Source organism: Staurois parvus, unplaced genomic scaffold (genome assembly GCF_062004578.1).
Source record: "Staurois parvus isolate SC_StPar_1 unplaced genomic scaffold, SC_StPar_1.0 ptg000445l, whole genome shotgun sequence".
NCBI classification, from domain to species: Eukaryota; Metazoa; Chordata; class Amphibia; order Anura; family Ranidae; genus Staurois; species Staurois parvus.
Genome location: NW_028318241.1, coordinates 6568073 through 6584164, shown reverse-complemented (window position 1 = coordinate 6584164; position 16092 = coordinate 6568073). Strand labels below are relative to the sequence as shown.

The 16092-nt window shown below is 41.7% G+C and overlaps 1 protein-coding gene and 1 pseudogene across 1 annotated transcript in view; one reads left to right on the top strand and one right to left on the bottom strand.

Moving 5' to 3' along the window:
* Positions 1–16092, bottom strand: part of SLC38A9 (solute carrier family 38 member 9) — a 191350-nt gene that overhangs the window by 156301 nt on the left and 18957 nt on the right. The window contains exon 2 of the mRNA XM_089688079.1: positions 13846–13966. Within this exon, the coding sequence (XP_089544205.1) occupies positions 13846–13931 (86 nt within the window). The 5' untranslated portion in view covers positions 13932–13966. The remainder of the gene's footprint in view (positions 1–13845; positions 13967–16092) is intronic.
* LOC149453652 (U2 spliceosomal RNA) lies at positions 873–987 on the top strand (annotated as a pseudogene).

The following is a 16092-nucleotide window of genomic DNA, read 5'->3' as shown; positions in this document are numbered from 1 at the left end:
AACAGTTCAATACATGATCACAGACATCTATAGTAACATTGTACCACAGTCAAAGATGGATGGCCACTGGATTAAACTTCTACTGCTAACAAAATGAGCTTTAAATAAAAGATAAAACACAACCAGAATTCAGCTCAACAATCACACATTTTATTACTATAGTTGAATAATACAGTTTGGGAAATAAAGTGCTTTCCAATTATTTACTGCAATGAGTAGAGGACAGTTCTGAGTCTTTTTATATCAGCAATTATTTTTTGTATTTCTCAAGCAGATATTGCATTACCGTATCCAATGATGTACTTTACAGGCCACACTGAACCAAGCAAGGGAGGTTTATTGTTTAGGTTTAAGTACAGTATAAAATAATACAGCATTCAGCTGCAAGCAAAAGCAGAACAGAATGAAGGATCAGACCAAGCAGATACTACAATTAAGAAGGTTTAGGCTAGGTTCACATTGCTGCAATCCTATTTTGACATGATGATCAGTGTAATGTGATTTGCATATTTTACAGTGCCAAAATTATGCAGGAATCACACCAAAGTAGTTTAGGAATCTTCTCCAAAGTTGCATCACGCTTAATCGCATTAGTGCGAATAGGCACCATTGAAAACAAAATTATTTCCATTATCATGCAATTATTTGCGACTCAATTGGCATCTGAATTTGCACCAGGGTGAGAGGAGCCTTATTGACTACAGCTGCAGTTGCGAACATGCAATCTAGCAAGTTCAGGCCAGTTCACACCAGGTAAAGGAGGATTCCATTTATGCTTTCAGCACTGCGTTCAAAATGCATAGCCTTTGCTATAGTGCCAATACAGTGTTAACAGCACCCCAAACATAGATCGCAAATGCAGTCGCAAATGCATCGCTTCTCGGCCTTTTGGCTAAGATCAAGTGTAGTATCTGTTCTTATCAGTGTCCAGTGGGGGTGCTACCGACCATTCTAGTTTACGGGGATGGTTGTTGTACAGTACCCTCACTGGTATGATGGGGGTCCGGAAGGCTAGTACCGGAGGGACAGAAACCAGGGAGCGCCATGATTCGTTCTGGGGCCTTGGGAGTAATTCCTCTGGGGAGACCGGAAAGACCCAGTTCCTCCTGGTTTGAGCATGCTACCTTGGTCTGGCCTGGGGTCGGGGACGCAAAAAGTCCGCAAACTCAGTGCCCCCTGGGGAAGACGCTCTCAGGGGTGTCACTAGTAACACTTGGGTGTGGGACCCCACGGTGTGAAGATGACACATGGCCACTGTTTTTCACCTCTTTTTGCACAGCGCCCTAAGGACCAGGTCTTTTGGCTAAGTCCAGGGCAATTTTTGCTACAGGCCTCAGGGCCTGGTCTGTGCACTATTAGGCACGGTACCACTTTTTTATTTTATTCTATTTATTTAAACCACTCCCACGTTTTGTCACTTTTTGCTTTCTTATGTGTGTGTTTTTCACGGATGGAGGGTGTGGGTCCTCGGGCCTTACCTGAAGTCTAGGGGGAGGATGTGTGGCCATACGGTTCCTTCCTCTCCTGATCCCTAGGGGGTTTTCTCTTCGGGAGAACCCCCTTGCCTAGTACTGGATGTCCGGCTTCGGCTGGGCATAAGGAACGGTGGTCCACCAGGCCTTTTGGCCAGGAGGACCAAATGGGAACCTTGTCCCTGTCAGGAGCTTCGTGCCCCGGGGGATCGGGTGAACGGTCCAACCCTTTCGGGGGTAGGACAAACACACCCCTAAGTGCACGTTTTTCGTGTGTGTGTTTCTGCACTTGCACTTTTTTGCGGACACTTACGGGTTTTTACGTTATAGTTGCACGTTTGCGGACTTAAAAAAATAGATCGCAAATGCAGTGCATTAGTGGGCACAAGTTCGCAAGGTACCACAGTACCATATGATTTAGTGTGGCGCATTTTTCAAAAGTAGTTCATGCACTGTTTTTCATGCGATCCGATGCGATTTGCAGCCCCTTCAAGTGAATGGGCTGTCAAATTGCACTGCAGGTGGACATACAGGAGTGCAGACTGTGTTTCTATTTGATTCTGAATATTAACTGGCCCTCAAAGAACAGAGGTTTGCAAGCCACTTTTATAACAAATTGAGTCACAATATGTATATACAATATCACAATATGTAACTAAAAATAAATTTGATATTTACCATAAAATTACACAAACGTAAGTATTTCTAAATTCCTATAGGTCTATAAAAATGTATTTATTACAGTAGTTGAGCAAACCATGCCTTATCTATTATTCCTGCCAATCAAAATGCAGTCAATATACCTGCAGTCAATATACAGTCAGGTCCATAAATATAGGGACATCAACACAATTCTAACATTTTTGGCTCTATACACCACCACAAAGGATTTGAAATGAAACGAACAAGATGTGCTTTAACTGCAGACTGTCAGCTTTAATTTGAGGGTATTTACATCCAAATCAAGTGAACGGTGTAGGAATTACAACAGTTTGCATATGTGCCTCCCACTTGTTAAGGGACCAAAAGTAATGGGACAATTGGCTTCTTAGCTGTTCCATGGTCAGGTGTGTGTTATTCCCTCGTTATCCCAATTACAATGAGCAGATAAAAGGTCCAGAGTTCATTTCAAGTGTGCTATTTGCATTTGGAATCTGTTGCTGTCAACTCTCAAGATGAGATCCAAAGAGCTGTCACTATCAGTGAAGCAAGCCATCATTAGGCTGAAAAAACCAAACAAACCCATCAGAGAGATAGCAAAAACATTAGGCGTGGCCAAAACAACTGTTTGGAACATTCTTAAAAAGAAGGAACACAGCGTGAGCTCAGCAACACCAAAAGACCCGGAAGACCACGGAAAACTACTGTGGTGGATGACCGAAGAATTCTTTCCCTGGTGAAGAAAACACCCTTCACAACAGTTGGCCACATCAAGAACACTCTCCAGGAGGTAGGTGTGTGTCAAAGTCAACAATCGAGAGAAGACTTCACCAGAGTGAATACAGAGGGTTCACCACAAGATGTAAACCATTGGTGAGCCTCAAAAACAGGAAGGCCAGATTAGAGTTTGCCAAATGACATGTAAAAAAGCCTTCACAGTTCTGGAACAACATCCTATGGACAGATGAGACCAAGATCAACTTGTACCAGAGTGATGGGAAGAGAAGAGTATGGAGAAGGAAAGGAACTGCTCATGATCCTAAGCATACCACCTCATCAGTGAAGCATGGTGGTGGTAGTGTCATGGCGTGGGCATGTATGGCTGCCAATGGAACTGGTTCTCTTGTATTTATTGATGATGTGACTGCTGACAAAAGCAGCAGGATGAATTCTGAAGTGTTTCGGGCAATATTATCTGCTCATATTCAGCCAAATGCTTCAGAACTCATTGGACGCCGCTTCACAGTGCAGATGGACAATGACCCAAAGCATACTGCAAAAGCAATCAAAGAGTTTTTTATGGGAAAGAAGTGGAATGTTATGCAATGGCCAAGTCAATCACCTGACCTGAATCCGATTGAGCATGCATTTCACTTGCTGAAGACAAAACTGAAGGGAAAATGCCCCAAGAACAAGCAGGAACTGATGACAGTTGCAGTAGAGGCCTGGCAGAGCATCACCAGGGATGAAAACCAGTGTTTGGTGATGTCTATGCGTTCCAGAGTTCAGGCTGTAATTGACTGCAAAGGATTTGCAACCAAGTATTAAAAAGTGAAAGTTTGATTTATGATTATTATTCTGTCCCATTACTTTTGGTCCCTTAACAAGTGGAAGGCACATATGCAAACTGTTGTAATTCCTACACCGTTCACCTGATTTGGATGTAAATACCCTTAAATTAAAGCTGTCAGTCTGCAGTTAAAGCACATCTTGTTTGTTTCATTTCAAATCCGTTGTGGTGGTGTATAGAGCCAAAAATGTTAGAATTGTGTCGATGTCCCAATATTTATGGACCTGACTGTAAGTCATACCTTTATCTCCAACTTTATTGAGGTGATTGTAGCCATATTAGTGCACTTGCGACAGAAACAATTGAGTACTGTCCATGACATTTTTTATTTGCACTAACATACAATTTTTCAGGACCATGTTTTGAGTATGTCCCCTTCTTTAAGGTCTAAGCAGCACTTTCCAGCTTTAAAAACAGCATTAGCCAAACCCTCCTATCTTTGATAAAGCTTACCCATCACAAGGTCAACATTATGTTTACAGCTGTTCAGATACCATGAACTTCATTTCACATTTGTCTGTAGACTACGCACTAACTATCATATATGCTTTTATCAATACAATTCCAAATACATAAATACACACACAAACACATACATATACACGGATGAAGCGATCTATTTGCGAAACGCGTTGACGTACCTGGATTTGAACAAGCATGCCTGCGCATACATCCTGCTGATCTTTTGTTAATGTGCACGTAACAGGCTAGCGGCTATACCAATCCAGTACAGGGTATCTTTTTCGTCACTTGATTTTATTGTGTTGGATGTTTTTATGTACCAAGAAATTGTAATAAAATCTGTTGGTATATATTTATGTCTCGTGTTGTGCCTATAAACTCTGTTTAGTAGTTGCCTGGAAAAGATTTTTTTCTTCTCCAGTTTACTTTTCTATTGTTCAGTATATTTGGATGTGGCACTTTGAAAGTCCTATATTTTTTTGAGCTATCATAGTACCACGCTTGAATTCACTGAGCTCCTGAGAGCGACCCATTCTTTCACAAATGTTTGTAGAAGCAGTCTGCATGCCTAGGTGCTTGATTTTATACAGCTGTGGCCATGGAGGTGATTGGAACACCTAAATACAGTGATTTGGAGGGGTGTCCCAATACTTTTGGCAATATAGTGTACATATTTATTTATTTATTTCAGGTACTTATATAGCGCTGTCAATTTACACATATTGAACATTCACATCAGTCCCTAACCTTCAAGGGGTGTACATTCTAAGGTCCCTAACTCACATTCATACATATACATATTAAGGCCAATTTAGACAGGATCCAATTAACCTACCAGCATGCCTTTGGAGTGTGGGAGGAAACCGGAGCACCCGGAGGAAACCCACGCAAGCACAGGGAGAACATGCAAACTCCATGCAGGAGGCGCCATGGTCGGGAATCGAACCCATGACCCATTTAATGCAAGGCAGATGTGCTAACCACTACATATGCAGTTACACATATATTTTGTGTGTATATACAGGGCTTGACAAATCCCAGGCGCCAAGTCATCATGGCGACCACAAACTGCATCCCGATTGCCTGGGCTTCTGCCAGCCCACTCACCTCTGGCACCAGACGTGAGCAACTCCTGTTGCCCCACCAACCAGAGCACGGTGCTGGCGGTGGGCATTCCCGGGGCTCGGCCAGTCTTGTGTTTGAGCCGCAGACAGACTCGAGGGCGGTTCAGCCGCAGGAACGCGGACAGGAGAGCGGATGTAACCTGAACAGGAGATGGAGCGGAGTGCAGACACAGCCCACACAGTAGACGAAGAGAAGCATTTGCTCCTGAGCCCCAGAGAGTAAATAGAGGGCCCCACGACAACCCAGCTCTGCTGGCCACTCTGCGGGGGGCTCGCTGTGTCTACAGCCTGGACCACTGGTTTGCCGCTGCCTCCTCCTCGTCCTCCAGAGATGTAAACCGCTGGGAGGTGAGAGGGCAGAACAAGTGACAAGGGGCGAGGCTGGGGTGAAGGGCAGAAATAGGTGGGCAGAGTCATGGAGAAGGTGTTGGTACCTAAGAGGGGACACTCACTGAAGTCACAGGGGCTAAAGACCAGCTGCGATTTCTCCTGCGCTCTAGGGCCCAGACCAGTGGCAAATAGATGGAACCAACACCAGAGCAAGCGACCACCAGTATATTTCAAGGTTGTGCAGCTCCAAAACAGGGCTGGGGAAGCCCGATCAATACTGCAAAGTGAAACAAAAAACAAGAAGCGCACCAACCTTGCGCATTACCTCAGTAACAGAATTTATTAATAAAAGACAGGTACTCACAAACAGCGAATAAAATCAGGCATGTAGTCCTCAAAGGGACTTCAAACATAAGAAGCCAGCGCGAATCCCATCATGGGGGTAGACACTCAGTATAGCTGACGCGTTTCGAAGGCTATGCCTTCTTCCTCAGAGCTAACTGGACTGAGAGTGTTAGCTCCCTTTATACCAACTGACTAGAAATTGGCCCTCCCTAATGGGTTGGGCAGTCTCAGGCTGGGGGGAGGGACTATGGTGTCAACAGTATATATTAACTCATTAGTAGATCACAGAAGACAAATAAATCAATAAATAATTAAACATATATATATATATATACACACACACACATATACATATACGTACACACACACACACGTACACAACCGATGGCACATTCAATTGAAATATATAAAAATAAATTAAAAAAAAAATAAAAATTATTATATATATATATATGTAAAATAAATATATATAAATATATAAAATCTTTAGTCACCATACAAAATATACCAGTAAAAGGGAAGGACAACATATAGGTGGATGATCAGTTCATGAAAAAGTAATAATAACAAATGAATAATAATATATATATGCATAAAAAACATGTGCAATTCATTCAAAGTGCTTGCTGCAAGATGTATTTAAGAAAAAAAAAAAAAAAAAAGAAAATCATCCCTTGATCAATGCATATGTATATGAACATTTCTATATATAGAGATTGTGTATTCACTAGTATTAACAGACTGATGTAAGTGAGAGGAAGGAAGTGTCTTTCAAATGGATTGGATGAATACATACATACTATTTCTTATTAGGCAGCAGAGGGAGATCTTCTGTTGTTTGTTTACTATGGCTGCCGACGGGTTCCAACAGTGTAACGCACGCCAGTGTGGTGATAACTGCGCATGCGCGGCCTCCTGCGCGCATGCGCAGTAGGTACGGACCTGGTCTAACGCTATAGTCCTATGGGCGCATATCTAGTGGCCAATGTGTATGCATGAAGCAGAGCTGCTCCGTTCTCTCAGGGTCCTAGTTTCCCTGTCAGCCCAGCACATTGACAGGGCACCAGCAGAAGCAAATATCCAAGAACGCTCTCTGTTTTTATGGAAGCTACTTTGCCTCAGAAATGCCTAATCCTAGGGACGATGATAGGGGGCTCTGGCACCCACCATTGGGAAAAAAAAAAAAAAAAGATGATATGATAAACTACAGTATAAAAAAAATATATATATGCATTTGACTGTACATCACTACGTATAGTGTATAAATATATAAATATAGATTATTATAACTAGTAATTGCGAATAGTAACATTAATAAATGATGTGTTATATATGTATGTGAAATGGCATAGTTAAATAGATCGATGAATAGATAAATCGATGTATATGTGTATATGAATTTGGCTAAATTTGGCTGAACAAGTGCCAATGTTCACGGATGATGTTTTATATAGTATCTATACATCAGCTATTCCTTATAAATATATGATATCCAATAGGGCCTACACTCAATATACTCATTGATAAGGTATCATATTATGTTAGAAGGTTGCTAGTATTTGTCATGCCCTCGAAAAGTACACAAATCATGGTATAAACAATTTTCTCATAGTTAGTTGTGACCAGCATTCATATGAATGACAATCATCTTAGTGGTCACAACCAACATGTTGCTGGTAAGTGGATGAATAATTCCGTTATAGAAAATTAAATAACAATAATATATAATAAATAATATAATCTAGATGAAATAAGTCATTAGAATCCACACCAGATTGCAATCAAGATACCCTCATCAACCAGTATGTAACACACTAACTGATGTTTAAATCAGAATGTGGATTTCAAGGTCATCATTGAGGCCTTTTGGGGACAGGGTGCCCAATGTAAAAATCTTTTATTAATAAATTCTGTTACTGAGGTAATGCGCAAGGTTGGTGCGCTTCTTGTTTTTTGTTTCACTTTGCAGTCACAGGGGCTAAGACAGACCCCTCATTGGAGGATGTGTGACTAGGGGAGGGGCCTTGTTCCTGTGGGAGAGGCTGCTGACCAAGGAGAGGGTTATGGGAGGGGCTGCAAGTCAGGGGGAGAGGTCTTGTGCTTTGTGGGTGAGGCTACTTGCAAGAATGACTTGCCTTCACTACTGACCAGTCGTCCGGTGACATCTTGCTTACTACTCTGCATGTGATCACTGATTGGTCAATCAGAGATCACATGATCGGGACCTCGCACAGAGGTCCTGTCCGACAATCGGTGTTCCACTGTGTCCGGAGGACACTGCGGGCACCGGATGGTGGGTGCTGCACGCTCCCAGGGAGCACGCACAAGCAGGTTTACAAACGGCCACCCGACCCTGCACTGCCACCGTCCAGCCGTTTATAAACAACGGCCAGACGGGAGGTAGTTAAAACGTGTGCATGGAGCCTTAAGAATAAGGCTACCTGCACACTAGCCTACCACAGCCGCGGAATAATGCGAAATGCAGCAAACATGCATGTAAATGCTATACTGTGTTTGCACACATTTTGTGTTTTCCTGCGGCAGACAATCAAAACATTCCCATTCTGAATCCAATTCTTCCATGTTCAGTAGAGGGATGTTTTTTTTTCTTGCTCGTTCAGTTTTTTTTACAAGCTCTTTTTCCCACTTTTCCAAGAACAGTGGAGAAACAGATCCAGATAGATTAGTAAGGATCTTATAAATACAAGAAGTTAAAGGTTTACGTATTGTTTCCTCACTAAAAAATTGTTCAAATGGATGTATGCCCTCCACTGCCTTTAGTGGCTGCGGAAGCACTGCAACAAAACGTCTTAATTGATAATAACACCATTCATCCAACATAAAAAAATATTCCTGTCTTGTTTTTTTAACTTAAAAAAGAACATAAGTTCCCTCTTCTCATAGTTAACTCTTGGTTTTTTAATTTACCCATATATATCTATCATCTTTTTTAGTCTCAAAACATGACCCCGGTAGATATATTGGGAGCATATGGAATTTATACAGGATCTTTGGAACTATCACCATCTTTACCATATGTATGCGACCCATCCAAGAGTGACACTACTGATATTTTCCTTTAACCGCTTCTGGACCACCCTATAGCAGATATACTGCTACAGGGCGGCACTGGTGCACAAAATCATGTGTATATATGTGATATTGCCGTTCTGGGAAGGGGTGTGCCCTACCCACACCGCCATTTGCGGCCGTCAATCACCGGGTCTGGGCCGGTGATTGCCAAACATCTTCGACGGGGAGGAGAACTTTATGTAAACAATACAGTTCTGCTCCATGTCAGCTCATGCACACTGCTTTGCATGGCTGTGCATAGCATAGCCATGAAATGCAGTGTGATTACAGTCTAAAGCACACACACAGATACAAGTAAAAGAGTACACAGCACACAGTTAACCCTTTGATCTCCCCTCATGTTAACCCGTTCCTGCCCAGTGCCCTTAGTACAGTGTCAGTGCTTTTTTTAGTACTGATCACTGTATTGGTGTCACTGGGGATGTCAGTGACACCAAGTTAGTTCCCCCCCAGTTTCAGAATGCCCGCTGCAGTCTCGCTATAAGTCGCTAATTGCAGCCATTACTAGTAAAAAAAAAATTCCAGTATCTATACCGCCATTTGTAAACACTATAAAATGTCACGCAAACCAATCAATTTACAAGTATTGGGATTTTTTATTTTTTTTAGTTAAGACGTGTAGCAGAATACATTTTGTCCTAAATTTAAGTCGAAATTTCATTTTTTACTGGACATGTTTAATAGCAAAAAGTCAGAAATATTGTTTTTTTTTCTCAAAATTGTCAGTGTTTTTTTTTTCTTATATAGCATAAAAAAAAAACTGACCGGCGGCAGTGACGGGCACTGATGAGGCACCGATAGTCAGCACTGATGGGCACTATGTGTGGCATTGATGGACACTGAAAAGCAGCACTGATGGGGCTGCCCTGATTATCAGTTTAGATATCCCCTCTGAGGAATGCTGCTGTCAGCATGAGGAGAGGCCTGTCGATAACCAGCATTTCTTGTGTATATGTGATCAGCTGTCATTGGACACAGATGATCACATGGTAGAGCCTATATCATCAGCTCTTTACCGCGATCCGTTGTGTCCACTGATTGCTGCGCACCCCCGAGGGCACGCATACACCGCTAGAGTGGGAGGACGTCATAGGATGTCTTCCCAGAACAAGAGAGCTCCCGCCCGTACGTCATTTCCCTATACAGAAAGCAGGAGGCGGTTAAAGCAGAACTATAGGCAAAACTTTTTTTTTATCACTCTGGATTTAGTTTTTGCTATCTGTGTCCCATTAGGGAGATTTACCTTCAATTCCTGTCCCATAATCAAAACAGGAAGTGAGAAAATCTCTGCAAATTAAGGGAATTCCTTGGGAACCCCCAGGACACTGCAGCTAGTGTCCCCAATTGGAAGATTTCCCCTCTACTACTTTTCTGTGGACAACCCAAACGGGCACAAACAGCAATAAAAACCTACAGGAATTTTAATTCTACTCCACACCATCCAAAACTAAAAAAAATAAAGTTTTCCCTTTAGTTATACTTTAACCTCACCTAAACACAGCAGCTCGTAAACTCTGCTAAAAGCCTATGTGTACATGGACACATTTATGGCTTTTATAGAGTGGAGTTTAGGAGCTGTGGCAGAAAAATGACGGAAGTTCCTAAACTCAAATTTAGGGAGCTGCCAGTGTACATGGAGCCTAAAGAATAATACCAACATCAACAACTTGCATTTTATTAATTTCAGGTACTTATATAGCGCCGTCAACTTACGCAGCGTTTTACATATATATTGTACATTCACATCAGTCCCTAACCCTCAAGGGGCGTACAATCTAAGGTCCCTAACTTACATTCATACATACTGTTACTAGGGCCAATTTAGACAGGATCCAATTAACCTACCGGTACCACTTTTTTATTTTTTTCTTTACTTTATCTTTACCTTATTTATTATGCACTCCCACGTTTTGTCACTTTTTACTTTACTTATGTGTGTGTTTTTTCACGGATGGAGGGTGTGGGTCCTCGGGCCTTACCTGAAGTCTAGGGGGAGGATGTGTGGCCCTACGGTTCCTTCCTCCCCTGATCCCTAGGGGGTTTTCTCTTCGGGAGAACCCCCTTGCCTAGTACTGGATGTCCGGCTTCGGCTGGGCATAAGGAACGGTGGTCCACCAGGCCTTTTGGCCAGGAGGACCAAATGGGAACCTTGTACCTGTCAGGAGCTTCGTGCCCCGGGGGATCGGGTGAACGGTCCAACCCTTCCGGGGGTAGGACAAACACACCCCTACTTTTTCGTGTGGTGTTCGCACTTGCACATTTTTTGTGATCACTTACGGGTTTTTCGTTGTAGTTTGCACGTTTGCGGACTTAAAAAAAAAAAAAAAAAAAAAAAAAAAAAAAAAAGCATGTCTTTGGAGTGTAGGAGGAAACCGGAGTACCCGGAGGAAACCCACACAAGCACAGGGAGAACATGCAAACTGCAGGCAGATGGTGCAGTGGTTACGATTTGAATCAATGACCTTAGTGCTGCCAGTCGGAAGTGCTAACCACTTAACCGGTGTGGTCCAACTGAAAAAAAATATAAAAACACTATCAATTAGCCCATATCCACGCGCTTCTTCATATAAAAAAGTGCAGCCTCTTATCTGTGTCGTGCCCTATCTCTTTATATAAATTGAAAACTTGAGTGCTGTGCTCCCCGCCAATGATCCCACTCACTCGCCAACTGCTGTGGGACTCTTAAATGTGTATAAGAGTCATCACCGCTATGTAGATATTCTAGTATCGCTGTGACTTGTAGTCCTCGTCAATGGTGGTATCTTGTCTTCGTAGCGGTATGTCTAAATTCAGTAGCAATGGTCATAGGGGTATATGGCTCTCATACATAAAGAAAGTAATAAAGGGGACCCACAAAGTGTGATTGCATTTACTGAATTAGACAAAATTGGTTACACTCACGATAAAATAAAAAGGTTCAGAGCAGAATCGTCACAACACCATATCCGGTCGGTGTAACACACTCAGGTTTGCTGGCAGAACACAACAATGCTGCAGGAAGGATTCTTACAACACTAAATCAAGCAGCTTTCTTTCCTTCCACCACAGGAATTGCATCATCTATGGGCTGCTTTAGGTCAACGGCCAACAGATACTGTAAATGCACATTTTAAATTCACCTATTTTTTTTTGTTTTTTGTTTTTTTAGGTATTATGAACATGGTGTACACACAGTCAATCACAAAAAAAAAAATCAGTGAATATAAAAACAAAAAAGATCAATTTAAGTGGCTGGAAAAACCGTTATTAGTACTGAACAGAAAAAAAAAAAAAATCTTCTTTTATGGTGTATGGCAGTTCTGCTCTAGTCAGCTGCTAACCTTTTTCTTATAAGCTATACTTGGTTTAGAATCCACACCAAATATTAGGGTGAGTCGGAGAACTTCTTTTGATGGGTGGCTACACCCTTAATAATGGCACTTTCTCTTTTTGTATAAGGGCGAATGAGCCTTGCCTGTCAGGAGTCTCACGCCCTTGGGGGGTTCACAGCCCTACATCTTTGGGCAGTGGACTAGAGACACACACCTAAGTGGAGTTTTTGTTTATCTTTCACATGCGCTGTTTTTTGTTCACTTACAGGTGTATTGTTTTTGCGCACTACCGCGGGTTCAGAAAACGAAAACAAAACAACACCGGTGAAAATCAAGTAAAAAGGCCTAAAACAAGTAAAACTATTGCAGCCACCACATTTAAGGAATGTTAATCTGCAATATACACTCACTGGCCACTTTATGATGTAAACCTGTTCGAATGCTTGGTAACACAAATTGCTAATCAGCCAATCACATGGCAACAACTCAAGGCAATTAGACGTGGTGAGACAATTTGCTGAAGTTAAAATCGAGCATCAGAACGGGTAAGAAAGGGCATTTAGGTGACTTTGAACATGGCATAACTGCTGGTGTCAAACGCGCTGGTCTAAGTGTTTCAAAAACTACTGATCTTCTTGGATTTTCACGGAAACCATCTCTAGGGTTTACAGAGAATGATCCAAAAAACAGAAAATATCCAGAGCGCGGCAGTTGTGTGGATGAAAATGCCTTGTTGAGGTCAGAAAAGACTGGTTCGAAATGATAGAAAGGCAACAGTAACTCAAAAAACCCATTCATTACAATCAATTTATGCAGAAACCCATCTCTGAATGCACAACACGTTGAACCTTGAAACTGATGGGCTACAGCAGCAGAAGACCACTCCGGGTACCACTCCTGTCAGCTAAGAACAGGAAATAGAGGCTACAATTTGCACAGGCTCACCAAAATTGGACAATAGAAGATCAGAAAACCGTTGCCTGGTCTGATGAGTCTCAATTTCAGCTGCGACATTCAAATCATAGGGTCGAAACTTGGTGTAAACATGAAAGCATGGATCCATCCTGCCTTGTAAAAACAGCTCATGGATGTGCAGCCGACAAATCTTCAGCAACTGCGTGATGCTATCATGTCAATATGGACCAAAATCTCTGAAGAATGTTTCCAAGACCTTGTTGAATTTATGCCACAAAGTATTAAGGCAGTTCTGATGTCAAAAGGGGGTCTAACCAATACTAGCAGGGTGTACCTAATGAAGTGGCCGGTGAGTGGTATGTTTTTTTGCTTTTGGGTTTGACAAGTAGAATCATCATCTTCATGAGGTGCACTCCACATGACAAGCTGACAGGCATAGAAAAGTAAATAGGTTCCATTATGCAATAAAGCAAAGAAACATTTATTAGAATCCTATTATTGTTTTGTAAACATTTCCTCAGTAGCTGTTATCAAGAAGCATTTCAGAGACCTAAAATATGTACCTTCTGACCCTTGAGTCGGCAAAGTGATTCTGTGCACATTCGTCATACAGTGAAGAAACAATCAACGGCTTCTCATCTTCATCCATACTGGGCTCTGCCTGAAACCTCCAATGCCACAAACCTACAAAAAAAAAATATCAAAAATACAATTATAAAATGTACAATTAAAAAAAAAAATTAACTGTAAAGGACACCCAGTGCTTAAGATCACTGAAGAGGAAACATAACAATTAATAAACTCAAAATAGGTGTCCGCTATACAAAATACGTGTAAATGTATATCTGTGATACACCCCTAGACACTAGAATATCACTTTCTCCCCCGAAAGTCCAAAACAAAAATCGCCGAGGAGGACTTTTGATATTATATAACAATTTCTGAAAGGAATTTCTGTCAATTTAGGCCACATTAACATTGTGAATATGCCTGAGTCCAATTACAGGTAAGAATCCCAGCAGTGGTTCCTGGCAATTACACTCTTTCACACTAGCACTTTCATGCTGCAATACTTACATTACTATTGGTGTGTGTTATTATGCAGATTGTGATGACCATAATATATATCCTCCTGTGTGTTGTGTAATAATAAAAGTGGAGGTTTTGACAGTGTAAGAATACTGCAGTTGGATTCTGTTATTTCTTGGCGTGCTGATTGAATGCTGCATAATGTGCCAGGGAAGCTTTACACTTGGTAGTGTGTCCCTCACAAAGCTTAGCTAAGCTGGTTGATCATACCTGTGCAATGTGTGTGACTTGCTTCAGCTTTGCATTACATTGGCCCTGAACCCAGACTGCCTAAATCCAGGACTCCCTGTGTGGTTGATTACAAGAGAGCAGCTGATTTTAGCTGTGGGAGCCAGCAGTGTCCGATTGCTTTCAATGGGGCTGCCTCCAGTATCTAAAGGAGAGGAAACCCTGCCAAGACTCTCACCTACACTGGGTGTTGGGCCCATTTGCAAGTGTGAATTTGGCATGGTCATATGGTTACCTTTTAATTAAAGGCTGTATACAGTCTTTTCAGCCAACAATTCCAAGGGCTCATAAGCTGGAATATATTACATTTTTGTTATTCAGTTTAGACACATTTTAAGCAGGATGGTTGGGTGATTTCTGTGAAATCTAGTATTAGGTATGTATATTTTTACTTCGAAGGACTAATTTACACTTGCATCCATCTGTATCCAACGGGAATATTATGTTGTAACTGCAAGGCCAGCGTTTGGCTTGGTATTGCAGTGTGGCTCCATTAAATTGCTTGGACTGCATTCAGAGGCAGCATTGCCCACTGAACTTAATGGGGGGGGGGGGGACAATTTATATCATGCTATGATGCAAAGCATTGCACCTATGGCATGTGTACACCCCATCCAATTCATTTACATTGTAACCGTGATTTACCACCCCCCCTCCATCCTCAAACATAAACTAAGCATAAAAGCTGTATTAAACCCAAAAAACAATACTGTGACATAGTGCAGCTTAAAGTGGAACTGCACTGAATCGGAGCACCAAAAAGGCTATTTATATTTAAAGCAAACTCTCCCATCCGTCCATGTCTCTTTATGCTTTATTTTGCTGAGAAAGCATTTTGAAAAACACCCCCTAGCATTTCTGGCCGTGGCCATCTTGAGAAAGGGCAGATTATTCATGTTTCATTTACTTCCTGGAATCCATCTGCCCTTAGCTCAGGCATAGGCTAGTAAGGAAGGAACTAAAAGGCATGTAAAAAAAAAAAAAAAGTTTAAAACAAATAAATAGGATATACTTTTCTATTTACTAATGCTATCAGAACAAGGATTAAAAATAGTCAATGTTGATTGAGTGAAGGTCCACTCTAAATGATGTGGATGCATTTGTTTTCTTATTAGGCTTTTTTTCTCCCCCTTTATTTTCACTTAGTGAGCAAGCCAGTAACACATTTCCCTTCTTAGGGTGTCTCCCAGCAACAGAGACTACTCTGGACAGCAGCATTGTCAGTCTGGGGAGAGGGTAGTGTTAGAATAAGTGATTTAGATAAACTTGACTAACAAATTAAATCTGAACTCCAGCTAACACTATTTAGGCAGTTACAGCAACATTCTAATTCTGGATAGAGTTGTTATATAAATGAAATAAAAGCTGACCATTACAAGCACCCCTGTTAGTGCTCAATGGTCTGTCTCAACACTCTAACTGCCATTTTTGCTGGACAGCTTAATCTGTTAAAGGTAGTTGAAAAATAACAGCGTTACTGGCGGGATTAGCAG